Consider the following 20,247-nt stretch of genomic DNA (forward strand, 5'->3'; position numbering starts at 1 on the left):
TATAACCACTTTTCTCTAAGGCCATTTTCAACTCATGCTTTGTGAATTCCATGTCTAGTGTTGATTCGTCAGTGTCCTTTTTCCTTAATACATCATAACATTTCCTAATAATATCCTCTTTCCGTTGCTTATGCACTTCATCTAAGTGACTTCCACTATGAATACTTGCAAACTTCTTACCTAATAAGTCAGCTTTCTCCTTGTTTGTTATTGCCAAATATTCTCCATCTACCAACACGGGGATTTTAACAGATTTCCTTTTGCCAATCATCTTTTTAATCATTGACCATACATCATTCAGATCGATTTCTCTACCAATAGCTGAACAGAACTGTCTCCATGCATTCTTCTTTGATGACTTAATTATTTTCCGTGCCTTAGCTTTCTTTCTTTGGTAATCAATCAAATTGTCTTGACTCAAATGCTTCCTTAGGACTCTAAATGCACGATTTCTTTCTTTTATTGCATTTTTACATTCACTATTCCACCATGGAACCATTTTTCTTTTTCCATTCACTATGCTTTTTGGTATACAAGTTGATGCAGCATTAATAATTGAACACATCACTGCACTAGTACAGCTATCTACATCTCCTTCCATTGATATAGTTTCAGCAGATTCCTTGCAGCATACTCTAAATTTATCCCATTCCGCTTTAGAAAAACACCATCTCTCTATTCTGTAACCTTCCTGTACATGTAGTTCAAAATTAATTGTGCATAATATCATATAGTGATCACTCCCTGTGTTAATGTTATTCAATATTTTCCATTCACATGAATTGCTCATATTTCCAGAGACTAAGGTAAGGTCTAGGCATGATACTAAGTTTCTTGTAGCATCTACCCTAGTACCACTTCCATCATTAAGACAAACAAGTGATCTCTCATCCATTAATTCTTCAACTAATTCTCCATTTTTATCTGTGTGATTACTTCTCCTGTCATCATCACACGCCGTTTGTCTTTTTCATTGGATCTTGGAACTGTGTATCAACTTGTTGCAATATTACGCCACTAAATATTCATATTTCCGTTTTGCAAAAATGATTTTGGAATCGTATTGTCTTGCAAGGACAAGTTTAAAAATCATAACCATTATTATTTGTATAATTTTGTTGGCACGATCGGAGGGGACAAACTGTGATGTCGAAAGTAGACTAAAATTATTCCAGATCAGGTAGACTTTGAAATACATGGTTACCTAATTAAATTATACAGCTGTTAAAGGTGTGGCAGTTGTAAAAGCCGATAAAGACGCAACTGAAAATTGATCAACTCTGAGGGAGGGAGAGGAGAGATATGCTACAGACTGAACGTGTCATAGGCTACTTAAGTTCATTTAATGAGACCCTCGAGCCGCAGTATTTGTGGCCCGGGTGATGTTGCCCACCATCAAAAATATAAATGTTAAGTGTGTACAAATAATGTGTTCAATTTCAACAATAATTAGGGAATTAATTTTCAAAATTGCTGTAAAGCTAGAGTTAGATATAGTGCATTGAACAGTGTGCACTGCGCAGACGCGCGTTCTCAGACATGCGCATTATATACTTGCACATCTGCAGTAATGACAGAAAGAAGTGATGTCTACTCCCACATATTTATTCTTTAGGATTTGCGTTACTAACCTAAACAAAATCCTAAAGAGAGCTATCATCTGGAAAAGTAAAAGCTTTGAACCGTATACACTATTAATATATTGGACATATTTCCAGCAAATGTGTTTCGTTTTATTCTTGTTTAAGATGTCATTGTGTTAAACTAACAGCATATTTAGCAACACATATTCGCCTTATTAATATAAAATAGGGGAGAGTGGGGTGATTTGAGCCTGCGTGAGCCACCCCTTGTTTCTAGACAACTTTAAACAAAATTGGTGATACCACACAAATTTGAAGATTTAAGCATTTTACTCACCCTGCATGTGATTGAGAGGGGCCCATGGTACTTGGTAACTACGTTTAGTTTCAAAATAATGTTTTTTGCTGTTCAAAGTGATTTTTGTATGTACTTCTTGTGTGTTGTTTGGACTCATGCTTCTTTGTCTGTAACAATTACAGACAAATCTGAAAAAAATATCACACGTGTTTGTGCTTTAGGAGGTTATAATATGAGGCTATAATGTTAGCGCTAAACTGTTGGATGATACAGGTTTGTTAAAATGGTAGGAGTGGGGTAATTTGAGCCAAAGGTCCTGGGGAAAGGGGAAATTGTATTTCCCTGCAACATTTATAAGTGGGATGTTGAGTACTATTAGCCCATTTCTCTAATATCAGTTGCAGTTTTTTTTTTATTATTCAATTTGAACTTTTTTTTGTGAAATTTTTAAATAATTTAAAAAACACCTTCAGAGTTGTGAACTGTATCTTTAAATAAAACTTTTAAGAAGTCATCCATCCATCCACCCATCCATCCATTCTATTATCCAAACCTATATGTCCTTATTTGGGTCGTGGGGAGCTGGATCCTAACCCAGTGTCTTGAGCCACAGGTGAGGAAACTCCCTGGATGAACGGCCAGTCCATCACAAGGCTCACACATAGATTTTAAGAAGTCATTTTTTATTGAATTTATTTTAAGAAGTAATTTTTATTGAATTCATCTTCCTTTGATATAGCATGAGGTGAAAATGTTCAGTTTTACTTCAGCATAATCAGTGGCACAGTTTAATGTGGCTCAATTTACCCTCTCCCTAATTTACCCCACACTGGGGGCTAGTTGAGCCAAGGGACCACTTTTTTTTTTTATTTTATTTTTTTTTGAAAGCCGTATTTTGAAAGCCGTTTATCTTAGACTCAAAGTGATTATTCCCAAGGATGCACCACATCCTGAAATGTATGTACATATTTAAGTTGGACCCATTACTGTCATGTGCTCACTTTAAACACGGCGTAAGTAAAAACTGTCTCAACTCACTCCGCTCTCCCCTAACTATTATAACATTTTCTGTGCTGCCCCTGATGCTATATTGAGGGATACTGTTTTGTGCCCCCTGAGCTTTCTAAAATTGAGTAGCCCTAGAAGACAAGAAAATTTAGATATTTTGTCATGTCAACTAAAGCAAAAAAGAGAAAGAGGTGCAGCAGAGTAAAAATAGAGTAATAAAAATACATTTGTATATTTTTATTGAAGAAAGGGTTGGTCCTTGGCTATATGCAAATACCCTCATGTATATGTATGTATCAATGGCCAATTCACCAAGTCACCACAGTGGATATTTCTCCAAATGGCCAGTAGATGGCCCTGTATGTACAGAGTGGAGCTGTACTCTCATTTTTTTTTTCCTTCACCATCTTCTCTATCCACCTGAATTCACACGCTGAATGCATCTTTCACTGTCTTCCCTGGTAATGGCTATTATACTATAGAAAATACATAATGTGAGCATATCTCCTAAGGCTACAGCCAACCTCTTGTATTTGTGTGTATATGGGCCACTGAAGGTAGAATACTGTGCATGATAATTCACTGGCCTTATGTTTAGCTCAAACAATCAATGCAATGCATACCACACTTTATATAGTAAATACAGAACTGTACTTTTTAAACCATCCCTTTTCATACTCTCTGAGTCTAAAGTAAATACTTAATATTGAGTGTATAAATAGTTTATTCAAAAATACTTCTGGCAAAAACATTGTGAATGTACTAGATTAGTGGCGTGTCCTTATGTCATAGAGATATAGTGTCAAGCTGCTAAGTAATAGATTAGTGGTACAAAGTAAGTTTAGCTTAGTTTATGTCGACCCTAATTGATGAGCTCCTAAGTAAAAATGTACATATGCATTTGCTTGTGTTTTCCAATCACATTTGTGGAGATTATTAATTGCTGGCCTATATATTGCGTCACAGTATGTTCACCCTGGAATGTTAAATGTCAGAGTGTATTTTGTAGTAACCGAGGAAGCTTTTAGTTGAAAAAAAAAACAGTGATCTTTTAAAAGCACCTAAAGCTAATCATTCATTCGGCACTAATAGAGCCTACGCTAAAAAAGCATCCACTGTGAGCTCTTGACCGACAATATATCATGCTCACATGGTTTTTGTGGGCCGTGGTCCTTTCCCTGCAATTTCTAATCTTTTGATACCACATACAAAAAAATACATATATAGTGTGTATATAGTGAAAAGAATGCAATGCATGCATGTAAGCATATTTCTATGACACATTTTTTAACAAATAACGTTGAAAATGTTTTGAAATATTTGCACCTATATTCTAGGTTGCATTTGAAATCAACCAACAAAGGGATTAAACAATACACATTTTAAAGCATATTTTTATTGTTTACATATATTTGAAACATTTCATAGTGAAACAGATTCCGAGTCAGAACATACATTAATTAAATATACAACAGACAAAACAGAAGCAGACTAGTGACAATAAGATTATTTACTTCATAAAAAAGAAATGTAACCTTTTTGGCCCCGTGCAACTATGCAGGGCAATCAGAAAAGGTTTTCACAGTCAATACATACATTTAGTCAATACGTGACTGCACAGTTTATTATCTGGGGTGTCAGATTAGTAGATTAGTAGACCTCTGTCACATTTTATAAAGAATTATATAATTCATGAGCAACCAGCTACCATGTTTCAAAAACAAGCTTGACCACCTTAAGATGACATGACCAGCTGGCAGCTGGTTTGTTGGTGGTTTACCAGCTTAGACAAGCTAGATTCAGCTATCATTCTCCAAAACACAGCTATCATCTTAAACTGGATTTCCCTGCACGGGTATAACAGAGGTCAAAGGTTAGAGTTCAATGTTGCTTTGATTCATTCGTTCCCATGGTAACGGGTCAATATCCTCTGCGACTGTAGTGTTTCGTCGTTCGCTCCAAAAGTGCTCGAGATCTGGGAGAGTTTGACAGGATGCATCTGAATGCCTCTCTATTATGGTCACACATCCTCGCTCATCCAATACCTTCATAACCACTGCGTGCATCTCATTTCCATTCCCCTCAAGTTTTAGTCTGTGTTTATCACGTCGACAAGCCAACAGTGAACACAGATCGCTAAGACTTTCTCTGAGGGTTACATGCATGGTGAGAAGAATGGCGGGAAAGAACGCGCTGCTCAAGTAAATGCACACCTGAGCGAAAATCAGCAAACCGACTGGAGGTTTGCAGCTTTCGCCAGAACTATGGCGCATCCACACCCAAGAGACCCACTCGGGAAGCATCATCAGCGTGTTCACGGTGATGATGCTTAAATACATCAAAGAATTCTCATACTGACGTGCAAGAAAAGACTCCTCGTGGGAACTCGGTTTGATGAGGAAGATGGTCCTGATGTGGCACACGGCAGAGAGGATGATGGGAAGAACGTAGATGCCCAATGGTAGCATCTTACTGAATACTCGCATTGCATCTTGGGAGTGAGATGTTAATTCGGACACACACAGACTGATATTTCCCTCTTCTTTTAACCTGGAAAAAACGGTATCAGGAACTGGAAACACGAGCGCAACCGTCCATATGATAATTAAGGTTATCACAACGTTCTTTTGACGGAAATTTGACTGCTCCTCGGGATGACTGGAAACGTTATGCCGTGCTTGACTCGTAGCTAACAGTGTAAATGCTTTTACCGCCAGACAGCTGTGCTGAATCCACTCTGTGGTTCTGCAAGCCAGTAGTCCGAGTGTCCAGGTGCGCTTGTAGTATGTGACCGTGCGCAGCGGAGCGCACACAGAGAGTATCATCAAGTCAGTTGCACTCAAGTTGGCGAGCATCACGTATGCCTCGGATGCGCTCTGGCTGGCGAAAACGTAGATTAGTACCACAAGCACCATTAATTCGGACACACACAGACTGATATGTCCCTCTTCTTTTAACCTGGAAAAAACGATATCAGGAACTGGAAACACGAGCGCAACCGTCCATATGATAATTAAGGTTATCACAACGTTCTTTTGACGGAAATTTGACTGCTCCTCGGGATGACTGGAAACGTTATGCCGTGCTTGACTCGTAGCTAACAGTGTAAATGCTTTTACCGCCAGACAGCTGTGCTGAATCCACTCTGTGGTTCTGCAAGCCAGTAGTCCGAGTGTCCAGGTGCGCTTGTAGTATGTGACCGTGCGCAGCGGAGCGCACACAGAGAGTATCATCAAGTCAGTTGCACTCAAGTTGGCGAGCATCACGTATGCCTCGGATGCGCTCTGGCTGGCGAAAACGTAGATTAGTACCACAAGCACCAAAACATTCCCACCGATCCCAAACCCACTGATTGTGCTGAGAATAGCCGGCACGATTATTCTAGTATCTTCACCTTCTAACTGTTGAATGCCACCGTCAAAACTCACAAATGTGCTGTTCACTGCCATGTCAAACTCCATGAGGCGCACGCAATCCAGTAGGAACTACTCTGATGTGGATGCACTTTGCTGTACTGAATTCCCTTACACGCGCTTGATTGCAGATATTTTTAAGAGATGCCATTCAGTGTCGTCAAGCATCAACGTCATCGTAGCTGAAGGGAAACACAAACCCAGATTTGTCTATTGTGGGACTGAAGCATATGGCGTTCCCCCTTTTCTCCACAGCACCGCTTGAACGAAGTGAACATAAGCAACAACTACAGTTGGAAAAAAAACGTTGTCTCGTAATTTTGTGGATTGTGTTATAGTGCAAATGGTGACATTAATCATAAATACAAAATATGTGAGATAACCTTTCAGATAATTATCCAAACATTTGTCTCATTGTTTACTTCACCACTTACAGATCACCCCAAAATGATAATTTGCTCAAATGTAGCTTAAGGCCATCCAAGATATGAGTTTGTTTCTTGAGGAAAAGATTGGAGAAATTTAGCATTACATCATTTGCTCACCAATGGATCAGCAGTGAATGGGTACCATCACAATGAGAGTCCAAACATCTGGAGGAAGCAACATTATGGATAAAAGACTCTTATTTTAGCCAGAAGCAACGGTTTTAAGTTAAAAACATCTTGATGATGTTTCTTGCAGACATGCAGCTTGTTGCTTCACAAGACCTTAACTGATTGACTGGAGTGAGCAACTGATGTAATGCTAAATTTCTTCAAATCTGTTCCAATGAAGAAACAAACCCATCTACATCTTGGATGGCGTGAGGATGAGTAAATGTTCAGCAAATTTTCATTTTTGGGTGAACTATTTCTTTAAAGAATTGTTAATAAATTGATTCATTATATTGATTCATTATTATTAATAATAAATATTTATACTGTTGAGTTAGGGGAAACGTAAAACCATATTTTAATTTAAAGAGAAAAAAAATCACCTCTTATTTTAGCGAAAAAAGTGCCTTGTTAGTACACGTATATGTTTATTTTATTAGTACACTCATTTGTTTATTCTGTCTGTATTCAAGCATCTTGTGGCTTAGAGACCCCGCAGCCACTCTCTCAGATGTAGACCTGCTTTTACATTTCTGGGCCAGTATGTATATGTGCTTTCTTCTTGTTGTGACATAGTGCCCTTGGCTTTGCTCTTGCAATTTCTAACAACAAAAAGAGAGCAACAAAAAAAAAAAGTTTGCTTAATGTGCACAGAACAGCCGAGAAGGTTATTTTTATTTCTCTTGAAGAATTTCCCGGACGGTGAAAGTAATGTTTTTACTTGAGGGATCAACTTTTATAGCAGATGTGGTATTAACACACAATCTTTTTTTCTCTCTCTGCTGTCAGCCAGTGCTTTTAGACACATGTATTGCATGCCCCTGGGTCGTTAGACATCTCTTAATAATACTCTTTGACATAAACAATGTGAAAAATCAGGGCAGAATATTCGATGGAGTGAAATCTCAGCAGGAAATCAGTGAGAATTTTCTTATTCATTTGGAAAACATCAAAATATGATCTCAGACTGAGACAAACATACAGCTAAACAAACCATCCTTCCATCCATCTCAACAGTTATGCAGGGTCACAGGGATGTTGGAATCTATCCCTGCATGGATGGCCAGTCCATTGCAGGGCTTAAATAAACTTTCTTTGAGGAAGTGAGTACTTCCCATGGAGCATTATTATATTAACTGTTTTTAATGGCAATTTTCTCACTTGTCTTACGTTAACAGGCGATCTATAACCAGGGACTGAACCTCCAACGTTTGCAACAGAATGCTACCATCCCAAACTTGAATTAATGTTTACAATAACTAAAACGGTTCAGGGTTTGCATAAAATAAATGTGGAGTGTCATGCAAAAACGAATGACCCCATGCAGCTTAACATTGCTTTAGAATATAATATAGTTAGTATTACCATTTTATGTTTTATTTGTATTGTCGAATAGAATCACTAATTTCATATAGCTAAACAATTCAAACTGTTAAGTATTATTATTATTATTTTCAAATTCTTTAACATGTGAGATTTTATAATGTTTTCAATGTCTATGTTTTTATTAAATGTTTAATTATTTTCTCTAAATAATTAACAAATTTACTGTACATCAAGTCCTTTTAGATTATGTGAATCTGCACAATTTCTTATGCAATTTGAAAATTATTTTCTATGTAATTACGTAACATTTTGCAACAGTTCAATAGCTATCAAATTACACAAACTGAATACCAATACAAGTTAAATGATACAAAATTGTCCATGGTTTGAATGAGTACTATTCTACTTGTGAAAAGTAGATATGTAATACATAAGTTTATCCGAAAGAGGGCAGCAAAGTCCATAAAGCTAAATACCATAAATGTCCATTAAAAATGAAAATACTTACTACTATAATACAACGTAATATAATTACATTAGAGACACTATGCACCTTAAAATTTTAATAAAGCTTGTTGTGAAATTATTTTGGATAGCTAACACGAAGATCCCTAGCTTTTTAATGTTAATATGATGGCTCTATGATGAGTCAAGTTGTTTCACACATAAGTGAATTTGTTCTTGGAACAATAATATTCAGTCCAGTTAGTACCTAAGCTCACAGCGTTTTTCATATCCTAGCCACATTCTCCACCTTTAGCAAGAGAACACTTGAAGTTACTTAAAAACACTTTTTAAAAAAAGAACTCAAACTCAGCTCCTGGACGGCCACACATTTTGTTCCAACCTTGGTCCAATACACCTGCCACATATTTTTCAAGCAATTCAGAGCGGTTCGATTGGCAGATTTATGGTTGAAGCCAAATTCTGCAGGACTGCAGGCCATCCAGGAGCTGAGTTTAACACCCCTGCTTTAAAAACTTTACACACTCGCAGAGTAAGTGTAGAAAGTGGGACGCCATACGCGCGGAAATATCATTTTTTATCTTAATTCACGCGCATATACTTTTATGCATAGCATCCGTGCGCTAATCTCCTCGGTTATCTGTATGGCGTATAATAAAAAGCGCTTATCCCGCGCGCTGGGCGCAGGGCGGCATTTCTCCCACAAATAAGCTACTCGGCACATAACCCGCACGTTAGGTAGGCCTAGACTTACAAAAAAAAAAATCTACTGAAATTAAAAAAGGAGAAAAGTTAAATGAAATGAAGAGTTCAATTGGGAAGAGATGAAGAATAAATAGAAGTCATTGTAGATAACCTACACCATTTGCTCATCTATTTAACATTCATTGAATTGAATAATCCGACCTTATTATCGTAAATAGCCTGCATATTTACTATGAATATGCTAATGCATGTTTGCTGGAAGCAGTCTATGGCGTAATAATTTTTTTCATCAATATATGTATATCTCCTCACGTATAGATTCACAACATCGGCTGCAGCTCTATAGAGATAAACTGATTTGTAAGGAGGGGAGCAGGCTATTCTTTGTCTTCAACCATCTTCTGATTGCCTCTATTCTGGCCATTTCTAGTTGCTTGCCCGAGGCCAGGCAAGTTACATTTCAATCAGTAGATTCATTGGAAAGTCATTACCCGAAACTTGACGCTGAAAGGCACGGCGTCATTAGCCGAACTCAGGGCTCATTAATTGGCTGTCACTTTGCATCCGAACGGCGCTCGGGCCCTCGGCCAAACACCCGTTTTATCTCTTTCTTTTACGGAAAAATAATAGACAATTTATCATTAATCTAAAGCTAGAAATATTAACAAGTTAAATGTCATTTCCTGCGCTCCTTTGTGTTAATCCTCTCCTGTTGCTTTCTGCCCTTAAGCGCTCTGCAAGCGTTTCCTGAAACTCTTTGAATATTCAATGATTGTTGCTTTGCACGTCCCCTATAAAAACCTAGGCTTTTCTGTGAACCATTGCCACCATATGTGGTAACTAAGCTTAACTATTTATTCTGATATTTCCCCTTTCCCTTCAGTAGCACCCTCACACCTGACTTTCAGAAATATGCTAAAGCTCAGGCACTTAAACTTATTTACGCATAATGGCAAGAAAATGAACAGGGTGCCAAACAGGGTGGAACCTAAAAGGATGGAAATATAGATCTTAAGTTTGCCATTATGATTGTCAGTTATTTTATGGGTTTACAGGGTGTCAACTTAGAATTCTGTGTTATTATTATAAAGGGAAGGAATGTTTTGGAGTGAGGCAAACCAACTTAAAGCACCACAAACTTCACAACACTTGCTTGTGTTGGTCCTGTAAATTTCCCAACAGAAATGACACTTCCTGGAGGATAGTGTCATTAAGGCCTGGACAAATTCCAAGTGATGTTTCAAATTTGGGAAGGGGACACCACTAGAAGGGTCATTCCAGAATGACAAGTGTATTCCAAAAACATCTACATTATGAGTCACAATTGCCCTGCTCTGTTCAGAGTTCCCACTTCAAGGGCTCTGGCCTTCAGAGTGAATAGGACATGCTCACTTCTGAAAGGAATTGCTGAGGAATTAACTTTTGTTCATTAAAATGACTTTACAAATCTAAGATGGACAGGTAAATAAAGCACACAGGAAAAAAACTATAAAATAATTACCAATTAAAATAAAATTTCCAAGAAAATATTTTGATTATGAGAATCAATGGAAAAAGCACATAGAATATTTCTTAATAAATTGTCCGTTTTTCATGTTGCAAATTACATCCCTGCAACGTATCAAAATCCACTTAAACCAAAGTAGTGAAACAATTTAGAATTTACCTCTATGGTCACTTCATTGTGCTAAAATGAAACTAACTATGATTTTCATCTTTATAACTATGAGATATTTTATCCAATATATTGTCTACAATATATATTATAGTACTACTACATAAAAGCCCATTTTTGTTTAAAGAATGTCAATTTTTGATTATAATTACAAAAAGACTGTCTTAATAACAGTACCATTTTCTCTGTGGTCATCAGATTATGCTCAGTAAAAAATCGAAGGCCGTGGGTAGGTAATGACGATTGCCTTTCAAACCGCTAGTAGATGCATAACTACTGACTTGTTTGAGCACAAATCAATCAGCAGTCAAGGGCAAAGACCAAAACAATGGCAGACACACAATTGATTCCGATTAAGACAGCAGAGTTTAAAACAGTGGTGCCAGACAAGCATGTTCATAAATGAACTAAAATCATTTTGATTAATGCACAGAGAGCTTTGACACAGTGTGGGGGCTCACGGAGATGATGGCCTCCCACTAAGCAAATAAACAAATGACACACCTAAACATGCAGATGCTCTTCGATTAGCTCCCGAGTTTAATGCAGGGTCACACAGAAGTGAAGCATGTGTGTGGGTCAATATGATGCGAAGAACTGATGAAAAGGGAAAGCTATGGAAATGTGAATTTTTATATATATATACATATGGGAAGTAAATTAAAATTGGCAGCATATCATTGTTATTTGTTGTCCCTGAAATTTATTTAAAATGGTATCAAATGCACAATTGGTATATATTAATTTCATGCTAAGTCTAACATTTTGGGTTACTCAAAGACGGTTTTGCTATATTGCTGATTATTTAGTAGAAAATATCTTTACATAACAGTTAACCAAATATTTTTTCCTTGGTTCAAGGGCAAAGAATCTTTAACAGTTTCATAATCAATATTTTCTGCTGATGTTCATCTCCCGTGACCTTGCAGTGACCATGATAATAGACCTTGACGTGGAGAAAGGTTGATGTGTGCTTTGTGTTTCCAATTATCTCCTGTTATACTCCGTCATCTTACACATAAATGCACACAGATGGCCAGGCGGATCACAATTTATGATGTTTGTAGGGATATGCCACCCATGATCATGACCACAGACCCTGTGACCTTTGACCTGTCACCTCTAACCTGCTCAAATGTGTCTGCTCATTGTGGTGTCCAATCACAATAGACCTCAAGATCAAACCCAAGTGTCTATTTGTCTTGTCTAAGCTGTTAGATAAACACTGAAGATCACTGACAGATTGGACCATTATGATTCAAACACGAACCCTCATTCAAACTCCACAGCACAGTTAGCTCAAAAACCTAAAGCAAATGCAGTCTCTAATCTTTCTTTCTGTTTTTCAAAAGATCATTCGTGATTGAAATTAAGTGAGCTATTCTAAAGAGACATCTGTCATCATAGAATGATACACAGATACTTGGAAAAGTGCATAAATATGCCTCATTAAATCAGTTTTCTTTCATTGGTGTTTACAATCTACTATTGTTGGTTTTGAGACTTTGAACACTTTAGTGGGTCACAGGTGGCCTGTCATGGGGTCAACTTTGTAAATGTAACTTGTAACTATTTTAGTTTAAATCTCAGATTAAAACACATCTGTTCAAATTATCTTTTTTATATATATATATAATCGATAGACGTTCTAGGTTACTCTTGTGTTGCTATATTTTATTTTCATGTAAATGTATGTTTGTTTTTTTGTGTAATTGTTTTTTATACCGTAAGGTGTCCTTGAGTGTTGATAAAATATATTATTATTCATTTATAGTTATTGTGTGTTATATAATATTTTTTTTCATATACTCAAAAATTACTTTTCCATTGCTGAACCAGATCTGGAGTCTATGAGCACATTTGGAGGGCAATGCGTCTGAATAACATGTTTAAACATTGCTGGAAGTACTCCGCATCTAACTGACAAACAGAGTGTGCAAAAACATATTTATGAGTTTCTGACCAGATAATGTGATTTAAAGTAGTATAAACAGGAGACATTTGTTGTATTGTGCACACAAAAAAATGAATCTGAATACAAATGTGTACATGTTAGGAGATTTTTAAGTTAGTCTTAACAAAAATTACCACGTAAATTCAACTCAAAGCCTAACATAAACCAAACTGAAATTAGTAAACTGCAATAAATGTCAATGTCAAAACTGTTTTCACAATGTTTCAAAATTAATCTTTTTCAGTTAGTAGCTAGCAGCAGTGCACATTAGCATGTTAGTTGTAAATTTTCCTATATGTATGATATTCTCTTTTACATCCCAACACACCGTGAAACTCTAAGTGCACTCCTCTAATCTCATCTCCAAAACACATAAAATGACACCTTCAACATTTACTCTTCCCAAAGCAGGCTGGGAACTAACAATACCCTGCCAAAATACAGTTAATGCCAACAGAAACATGTGTGTAGTCCCAACACACATGCATTAAACTTCGACTGCATGCAATAAAATTAAGTTGTGACAAAATGTATTGAATTGTGCTGCATTATTTTATTTTAAACTAAAGTATGTGAGTGACAAGGAAAAACTACTGAAAATTATTTTAGTTATAGTTATAGAAAATTATGGTTTAAAAGACATTGCCTATAGGCCTACTGAATTTTGTGTTGATAGGCTATTCTATGGGTCCACTGCATACAAACATTATTTGTTTTAATTAGGGATGCACCGATACCGATACTGGTATCGGTATCGGGCCCGATACCGATACCAGTATCGGTATCGGTGCATCCCTAGTTTTAATTAATTCCACCATCTTAAACACAGTAATTGAAAATTCGTCGAATTATTATTATTTTATTTTAATAATAGATATATTTTTAAGTTTAAGATCTGTAACGTGATCACTTGAGATCATTTGTGTTCCCTCTTTATCGGATGATTGACATGAGAGGTTGTGAAGTGCCGCTTGTTCCCACAAAATACTTCCGCGCGCAGTTTAGCGGATAATTAAATTCTAAATCGAGTTAAACCGCTCAAAGAAAATCTTGATGCCTCTAGTTTGTAAGTCGACACCTCAAGTAAAGCCCTAGAACACAGAAAAGCGCAGCGTGCGGCCAGCTGCGTCAAACAAGTGTGCGAAAATTGAGCCCGCGAGCAGCGACCGCGACGCCAGTCTAGTACAGGACAAGGCCGCGAGACGCGTCTGCAGTCTGACGAGTTGTTTTGACAGGATAAAATCCGTCTAACCGAGCGGAAACACTGCACATTATCAATCGACTCGCTTGGGGATTTCAAAATTCGGTTTGTTCCCAAGAGACTACAGATTCCATAAATAAAAGCAGAACCAGCAAGACAATGGGACACATAGGCCCTATAACTTACAGGTCCTTCAACTAGGTTCTTATACACTTCTGGGGCTTCACTGTTTTTAAAAAAAAAAAAAACGCTTGAAATAAAATTTTGAATGGTAGTGTATCAAGATTTCCACAACATATTAAGCAGCACAACTGTTTTCAACATTTATAATAAGAAATGTTTATTTAGCAGCAAATTAGAATATTAGAATGATTTCTGAAGGATCATGTCATACTAAAGACCTGCTGAAAATTCAGCTTTGACATCAAGAGAATAAGTTATAAAATATTTAAATAGAATTTAAATAGAAAACTTGAATTTTAAATGCAGCCTTAACATAAGAGGCATTAAAAGATCATAATTATTCCACATACGGCTACTTTAATTTAAACTTCACTATATAACTTCTTTTATCTTGTATTTTGTATGTTAGAATTTCTTGAATCATGGAAAATAATTTGTGTGTTTATTTGCACGTTTGAGTGACAGGAAGTGTGTCAGTCACAGCTGTTCAAGGCAGCGTGCTTAAAAGTAGATTGGGTCAGGTTGTGTATGAGTGTGTTTAGATGAATGAGGAATTTCATTACGTAGAAGCCTCTCTGTGGTTCTGATCCCTGATTAAGGATCTAATTACCCAGTTTAGACTGTAAGTGGTCTATTTGCACTTTGGTGTTGGAATTGAACCCTTTCCAGATTAGTATGTGTGTGAGAGAGCGTCCATGTGTAAGTGTGTGTGCCGTGTGTTTCTCTTGGCCCAGATATTGCGCTTATGAATGTCAGCTGCACCTCTGTGTCTCCACTGTCATTTAGCAAGCGAGCACAAATGTTTAGTGAGTGTGTTTGATTGAAGTGAGGACAATACATGTGAGGGATTCTTGTGGACAGAGACTATTAGAGAATTGGCTCCAGAAGCTCATAAGATGTGATTGACATCTTACCTCTAAGAATAGCATAGTTAGAAGTTAATTAGGTCTAAAGTAAGACATCGTCTTGAACCATTACATTTACATTAACATTTATGGGTCAAAGATGAAAAGTGGTTTTCGAGCAAAAGCAATAAAAGTTTCAATGTATTTTTTTTAATTTCCCGTACATTAGATGGGTCCTGTTTAAATTAATTTTTTTCTGAGCAAAAAAAGACTATCATACATTTTTACCATGATAGGAGCACTGAAGATAGCAATGTGCTGAAACATTTGCTTGCTTGCTCGTGTCCATCTGTTTTTAATTCACATGCACTTTGCACTTTTTGCACAATGCAATTTATAAAATAAAAAATATGTTTTTGTAGACTTTTTAAGTCTTGAGTGGATCAGTGTGCGGTTAGCCACCCTTTTGTTCATTTTCAAAACTGCTTAATGAAATGTCCTAAAGAGTGACGGTCGGTGATATGATATACTAAACTCCATCTTCCTTAAAGGGGTCATATGATGCGATTTAAATTTTTCCTTTCTCTTTGAAGTGTTACAAGCTCTTGGTGCATAAAGAAGATCTGTAAAGTTGCAAAGACTAAAGTCTCAAATCCAAAGAGATATTCTTTATAAAAGTTAAGAGTCAGCCACGCCTACCTAAAACGGCTCGTTCTAACACGCCCCCACATGTCTATGTGGAGGTGATGTACAATAGTTAGTTTTAATGTAATGAATTTTAATGCATAGGTAGATCAATTGTGGTGGTGTAGCCATGGGGTTAGATCTGGGTTACTGAAATGTTGTAGGTTCAAATCCCATTAATGGGATAAGAATACCAAACATGAATGTTTCTGTTCAAAATCTTGTTACACGGTGCATATCTATGAATCTATATTCACACCAAGGTTGAACTTTCACCTGCAGATAAACCTAAATATTTTTTTGCATATGAAAATGTTGCTCTATGAACATTCTTTCTCCATATTTTTCATTTGCATTTGCAAAAAAGTTTTTCTCTTAAATAAAAACAAGGGCTGCTACAAAATGAAAATGAAAAAAAAAAAAGGAGCGGATATTAGAAAACACTCAAAACAGTTCAACAGTTTGTTTGGTCTGTACTCATAGTAAAATATATTTGCATGTATAATAAACCTGAAAAAAGTACATTTCTAAAATGTGTTCTTTACTTACTTTAGTTTAGTACTTTACTTTAGTTACTACTTTACAGGTGCATCTCAATAAATTAGAATGTCGTGGAAAAGTTCCTTTATTTCAGTAATTCAACTCAAATTGTGAAACTTGTGTATTAAATAAATTCAATGCACACAGATTGAAGTAGTTTAAGTCTTTGGTTCTTTTAATTGTGGTGATTTTGGCTCACATTTAACAAAACCCCACCAATTCACTATCTCAACAAATTAGAATATGGTGACATGCCAATCAGCTAATCAACTCAAAACACCTGCAACGGTTTCCTGAGCCTTCAAAATGGTCTCTCAGTTTGGTTCACTAGGCTACACAATCATGGGGAAGACTGCTGATCTGACAGTTGTCCAGAAGACAATCATTGACACCCTTCACAAGGAGGGTAAGCCACAAACATTCATTGCCAAAGAAGCTGGCTGTTCACAGAGTGCTGTATCCAAGCATGTTAACAGAAAGTTGAGTGGAAGGAAAAAGTGTGGAAGAAAAAGATGCACAACCAACCGAGAGAACCGCAGCCTTATGAGGATTGTCAAGCAAAATCGATTCAAGAATTTGAGTGAACTTCACAAGGAATGGACTGAGGCTGGGGTCAAGGCATCAAGAGCCACCACACACAGATGTGTCAAGGAATTTGGCTACAGTTGTCGTATTCCTCTTGTTAAGCCACTCCTGAACCACAGACAACGTCAGAGGCGTCTTACCTGGGCTAAGGAGAAGAAGAACTGGACTGTTGCCCAGTGGTTCAAAGTCCTCTTTTCAGATGAGAGCAAGTTTTGTATTTCATTTGGAAACCAAGGTCCTAGAGTCTGGAGGAAGGGTGGAGAAGCTCATAGCCCAAGTTGCTTGAAGTCCAGTGTTAAGTTTCCACAGTCTGTGATGATTTGGGGTGCAATGTCATCTGCTGGTGTTGGTCCGTTGTGTTTTTTGAAAACCAACGTCACTGCACCTGTTTACCAAGAAATTTTGGAGCACTTCATGCTTCCTTCTGCTGACCAGCTTTTTGAAGATGTTGATTTCATTTTCCAGCAGGATTTGGTACCTGCCCACACTGCCAAAAGCACCAAAAGTTGGTTAAATGACCATGGTGTTGGTGTGCTTGACTGGCCAGCAAACTCACCAGACCTGAACCCCATTGAGAATCTATGGGGTATTGTCAAGAGGAAAATGTGAAACAAGAGACCAAAAAATGCAGATGAGCTTAAGGCCACTGTCAAAGAAACCTGGGCTTCCAGACCACCTCAGCAGTACCAGAAACTGATCACCTCCATGCCACGCCGAATTTAAAGCAAAAGGAGCCCCTACCAAGTATTGAGTACATGTACAGTAAATGAACATACTTTCCAGAAGGCCAACAATTCACTAAAAATGTTTTTTTTATTGGTCTTCTGAAGTATTCTAATTTGTTGAGATAGTGAATTGGTGGGTTTTTGTTAAATGTGAGCCAAAATCATCACAATTAAAAGAACCAAAGACTTAAACTACTTCAGTCTGTGTGCATTGAATTTATTTAAAACACGAGTTTCACAATTTGAGTTGAATTACTGAAATAAATGAACTTTTCCACGACATTCTAATTTATTGAGATGCACCTGTGGATCATGGAAATAATCTGTGTTTATTTAAACGTCTGATTGAGTGACAGGAAGTGTGTTAGTCACAGCTGTTCAAGGCAGCGTGCTTAAAAGTAGATTGGGTCAGGTTGTGTATGAGTGTGTTTAGATGAATGAGGAATTTCATTACGTAGAAGCCTCTCTGTGGTTCTGATCCCTGATTAAGGATCTAATTACCCAGTTTAGACTGTAAGTGGTCTATTTGCACTTTGGTGCTGGAATTGAACCCTTTCCAGATTAGTATGTGTGTGTTAGAGCGTCCATGTGTAAGTGTGTGTGCCGTGTGTTTCTCTTGGCCCAGATATTGCGCTTATGAATGTCAGCTGCACCTCTGTGTCTCCACTGTCATTTAGCAAGCGAGCACAAATGTTTAGTGAGTGTGTTTGATTGAAGTGAGGACAATACATGTGAGGGATTCTTGTGGACAGAGACTATTAGAGAATTGGCTCCAGAAGCTCATAAGATGTGATTGACATCTTACCTCTAAGAATAGCATAGTTAGAAGTTAATTAGGTCTAAAGTAAGACATCGTCTTGAACCATTACATTTACATTAACATTTATGGGTCAAAGATGAAAAGTGGTTTTCGAGCAAAAGCAATAAAAGTTTCAATGTATTTTTTTTAATTTCCCGTACATTAGATGGGTCCTGTTTAAATTAATTTTTTTCTGAGCAAAAAAAGACTATCATACATTTTTACCATGATAGGAGCACTGAAGATAGCAATGTGCTGAAACATTTGCTTGCTTGCTCGTGTCCATCTGTTTTTAATTCACATGCACTTTGCACTTTTTGCACAATGCAATTTATAAAATAAAAAATATGTTTTTGTAGACTTTTTAAGTCTTGAGTGGATCAGTGTGCGGTTAGCCACCCTTTTGTTCATTTTCAAAACTGCTTAATGAAATGTCCTAAAGAGTGACGGTCGGTGATATGATATACTAAACTCCATCTTCCTTAAAGGGGTCATATGATGCGATTTAAATTTTTCCTTTCTCTTTGAAGTGTTACAAGCTCTTGGTGCATAAAGAAGATCTGTAAAGTTGCAAAGACTAAAGTCTCAAATCCAAAGAGATATTCTTTATAAAAGTTAAGAGTCAGCCACGCCTACCTAAAACGGCTCGTTCTAACACGCCCCCACATACCTACATCACTATGTGGGAAGATTTGCATAACACCGCCCAAATGTTCACACAAAGAAAGAAGGCATAACTTTTATTCACGCTGTAGTATTGTTGCCGCCGCTGTCATGTCGTGAAGTCACTGTGTGCTTCGTTGTGAAAGCGAAACTACTTTCAAAAGAGGACGATATCCGCTTCGTCATCCCTAGAGCTGATCCGTGCTGGTCGCTGAGAAAATACACCCACATATCTACATCACTATCTGGGAAGATTTGCATGACGCCGCCCAAATGTTCACGCAAAGAAAGAAGGCTTAACTTTTATTCTCGCTGTAGTTTTGTTGTTGCCGCCAAGTTGTGAAGGCGCTGCACTCTAAACCCGGATTTTGTTTTAAATAAACTTTTTTAGTCGTCATTAATTATTCTTTCTTGTTTTTGTAAAAAAAACGTTGACATTACTAAACATAATTAGTTGTTTGAAGTATTCAGACGAAATATTGAATGCAGTGATTTCTGGGAAAATTGATAATGTGCCGATCGACGTTTTTTCCTCTGTCGGTTCACAGTTTAGCTATAATGCTAATATTTAAATCGGTGTTTCTTTTGGTTCACAGTTAAGATAAGTTCAGCAAGTGTGTTTCTGCATGTTCATTTTAGCTGTAACTTAGCATTTCATTACCCTTAGCTTCAGTCATTTAACATCAGCATGTGTGCATCAATTAGCTTTTTGTTAAAGCTAAATTAGCTTGTCTCTTTGATATATTATAGTGTCTATTATTATTTATAATAACTGCAACTGAGTTGTTGAGCTTAATGGGTTATGCGTATGCTAAAAGTTTATGCTGAAAGTTTCAGTTAGTCTTGAAATGTAACATTTTTTTCTCTGTTTTAGGTGTTCATGGAGTTCTAATTACAGGATTGCAAGAATCTCAAGCATGAAATCATTGACCGACATAGTCTTAGTCTAACTGAGATATTGCAGTCTAAGAGAGAGAAAGTTGGGCAGCTGTTGACAGC

At 37.0% G+C, this 20,247-nt stretch overlaps 1 protein-coding gene across 1 annotated transcript; it reads right to left on the reverse strand.

The window, feature by feature from the left end:
• Positions 1-4,763: 4,763 nt before the first annotated feature.
• Positions 4,764-6,338, reverse strand: LOC107708397 (probable G-protein coupled receptor 151). Its single transcript, XM_016512596.1, has 2 exons — positions 5,848-6,338; positions 4,764-5,439 (listed from the first exon to the last, which is right to left on the reverse strand). The coding sequence occupies exons 1-2, from the start codon at positions 6,336-6,338 to the stop codon at positions 4,764-4,766; spliced, it is 1,167 nt and encodes a 388-aa protein (XP_016368082.1).
• Positions 6,339-20,247: the final 13,909 nt, after the last annotated feature.

This window comes from Sinocyclocheilus rhinocerous, unplaced genomic scaffold, assembly GCF_001515625.1.
Source record: "Sinocyclocheilus rhinocerous isolate Xijiao unplaced genomic scaffold, SAMN03320098_v1.1 scaffold295, whole genome shotgun sequence".
In the NCBI taxonomy this organism is placed as follows: Eukaryota; Metazoa; Chordata; class Actinopteri; order Cypriniformes; family Cyprinidae; genus Sinocyclocheilus; species Sinocyclocheilus rhinocerous.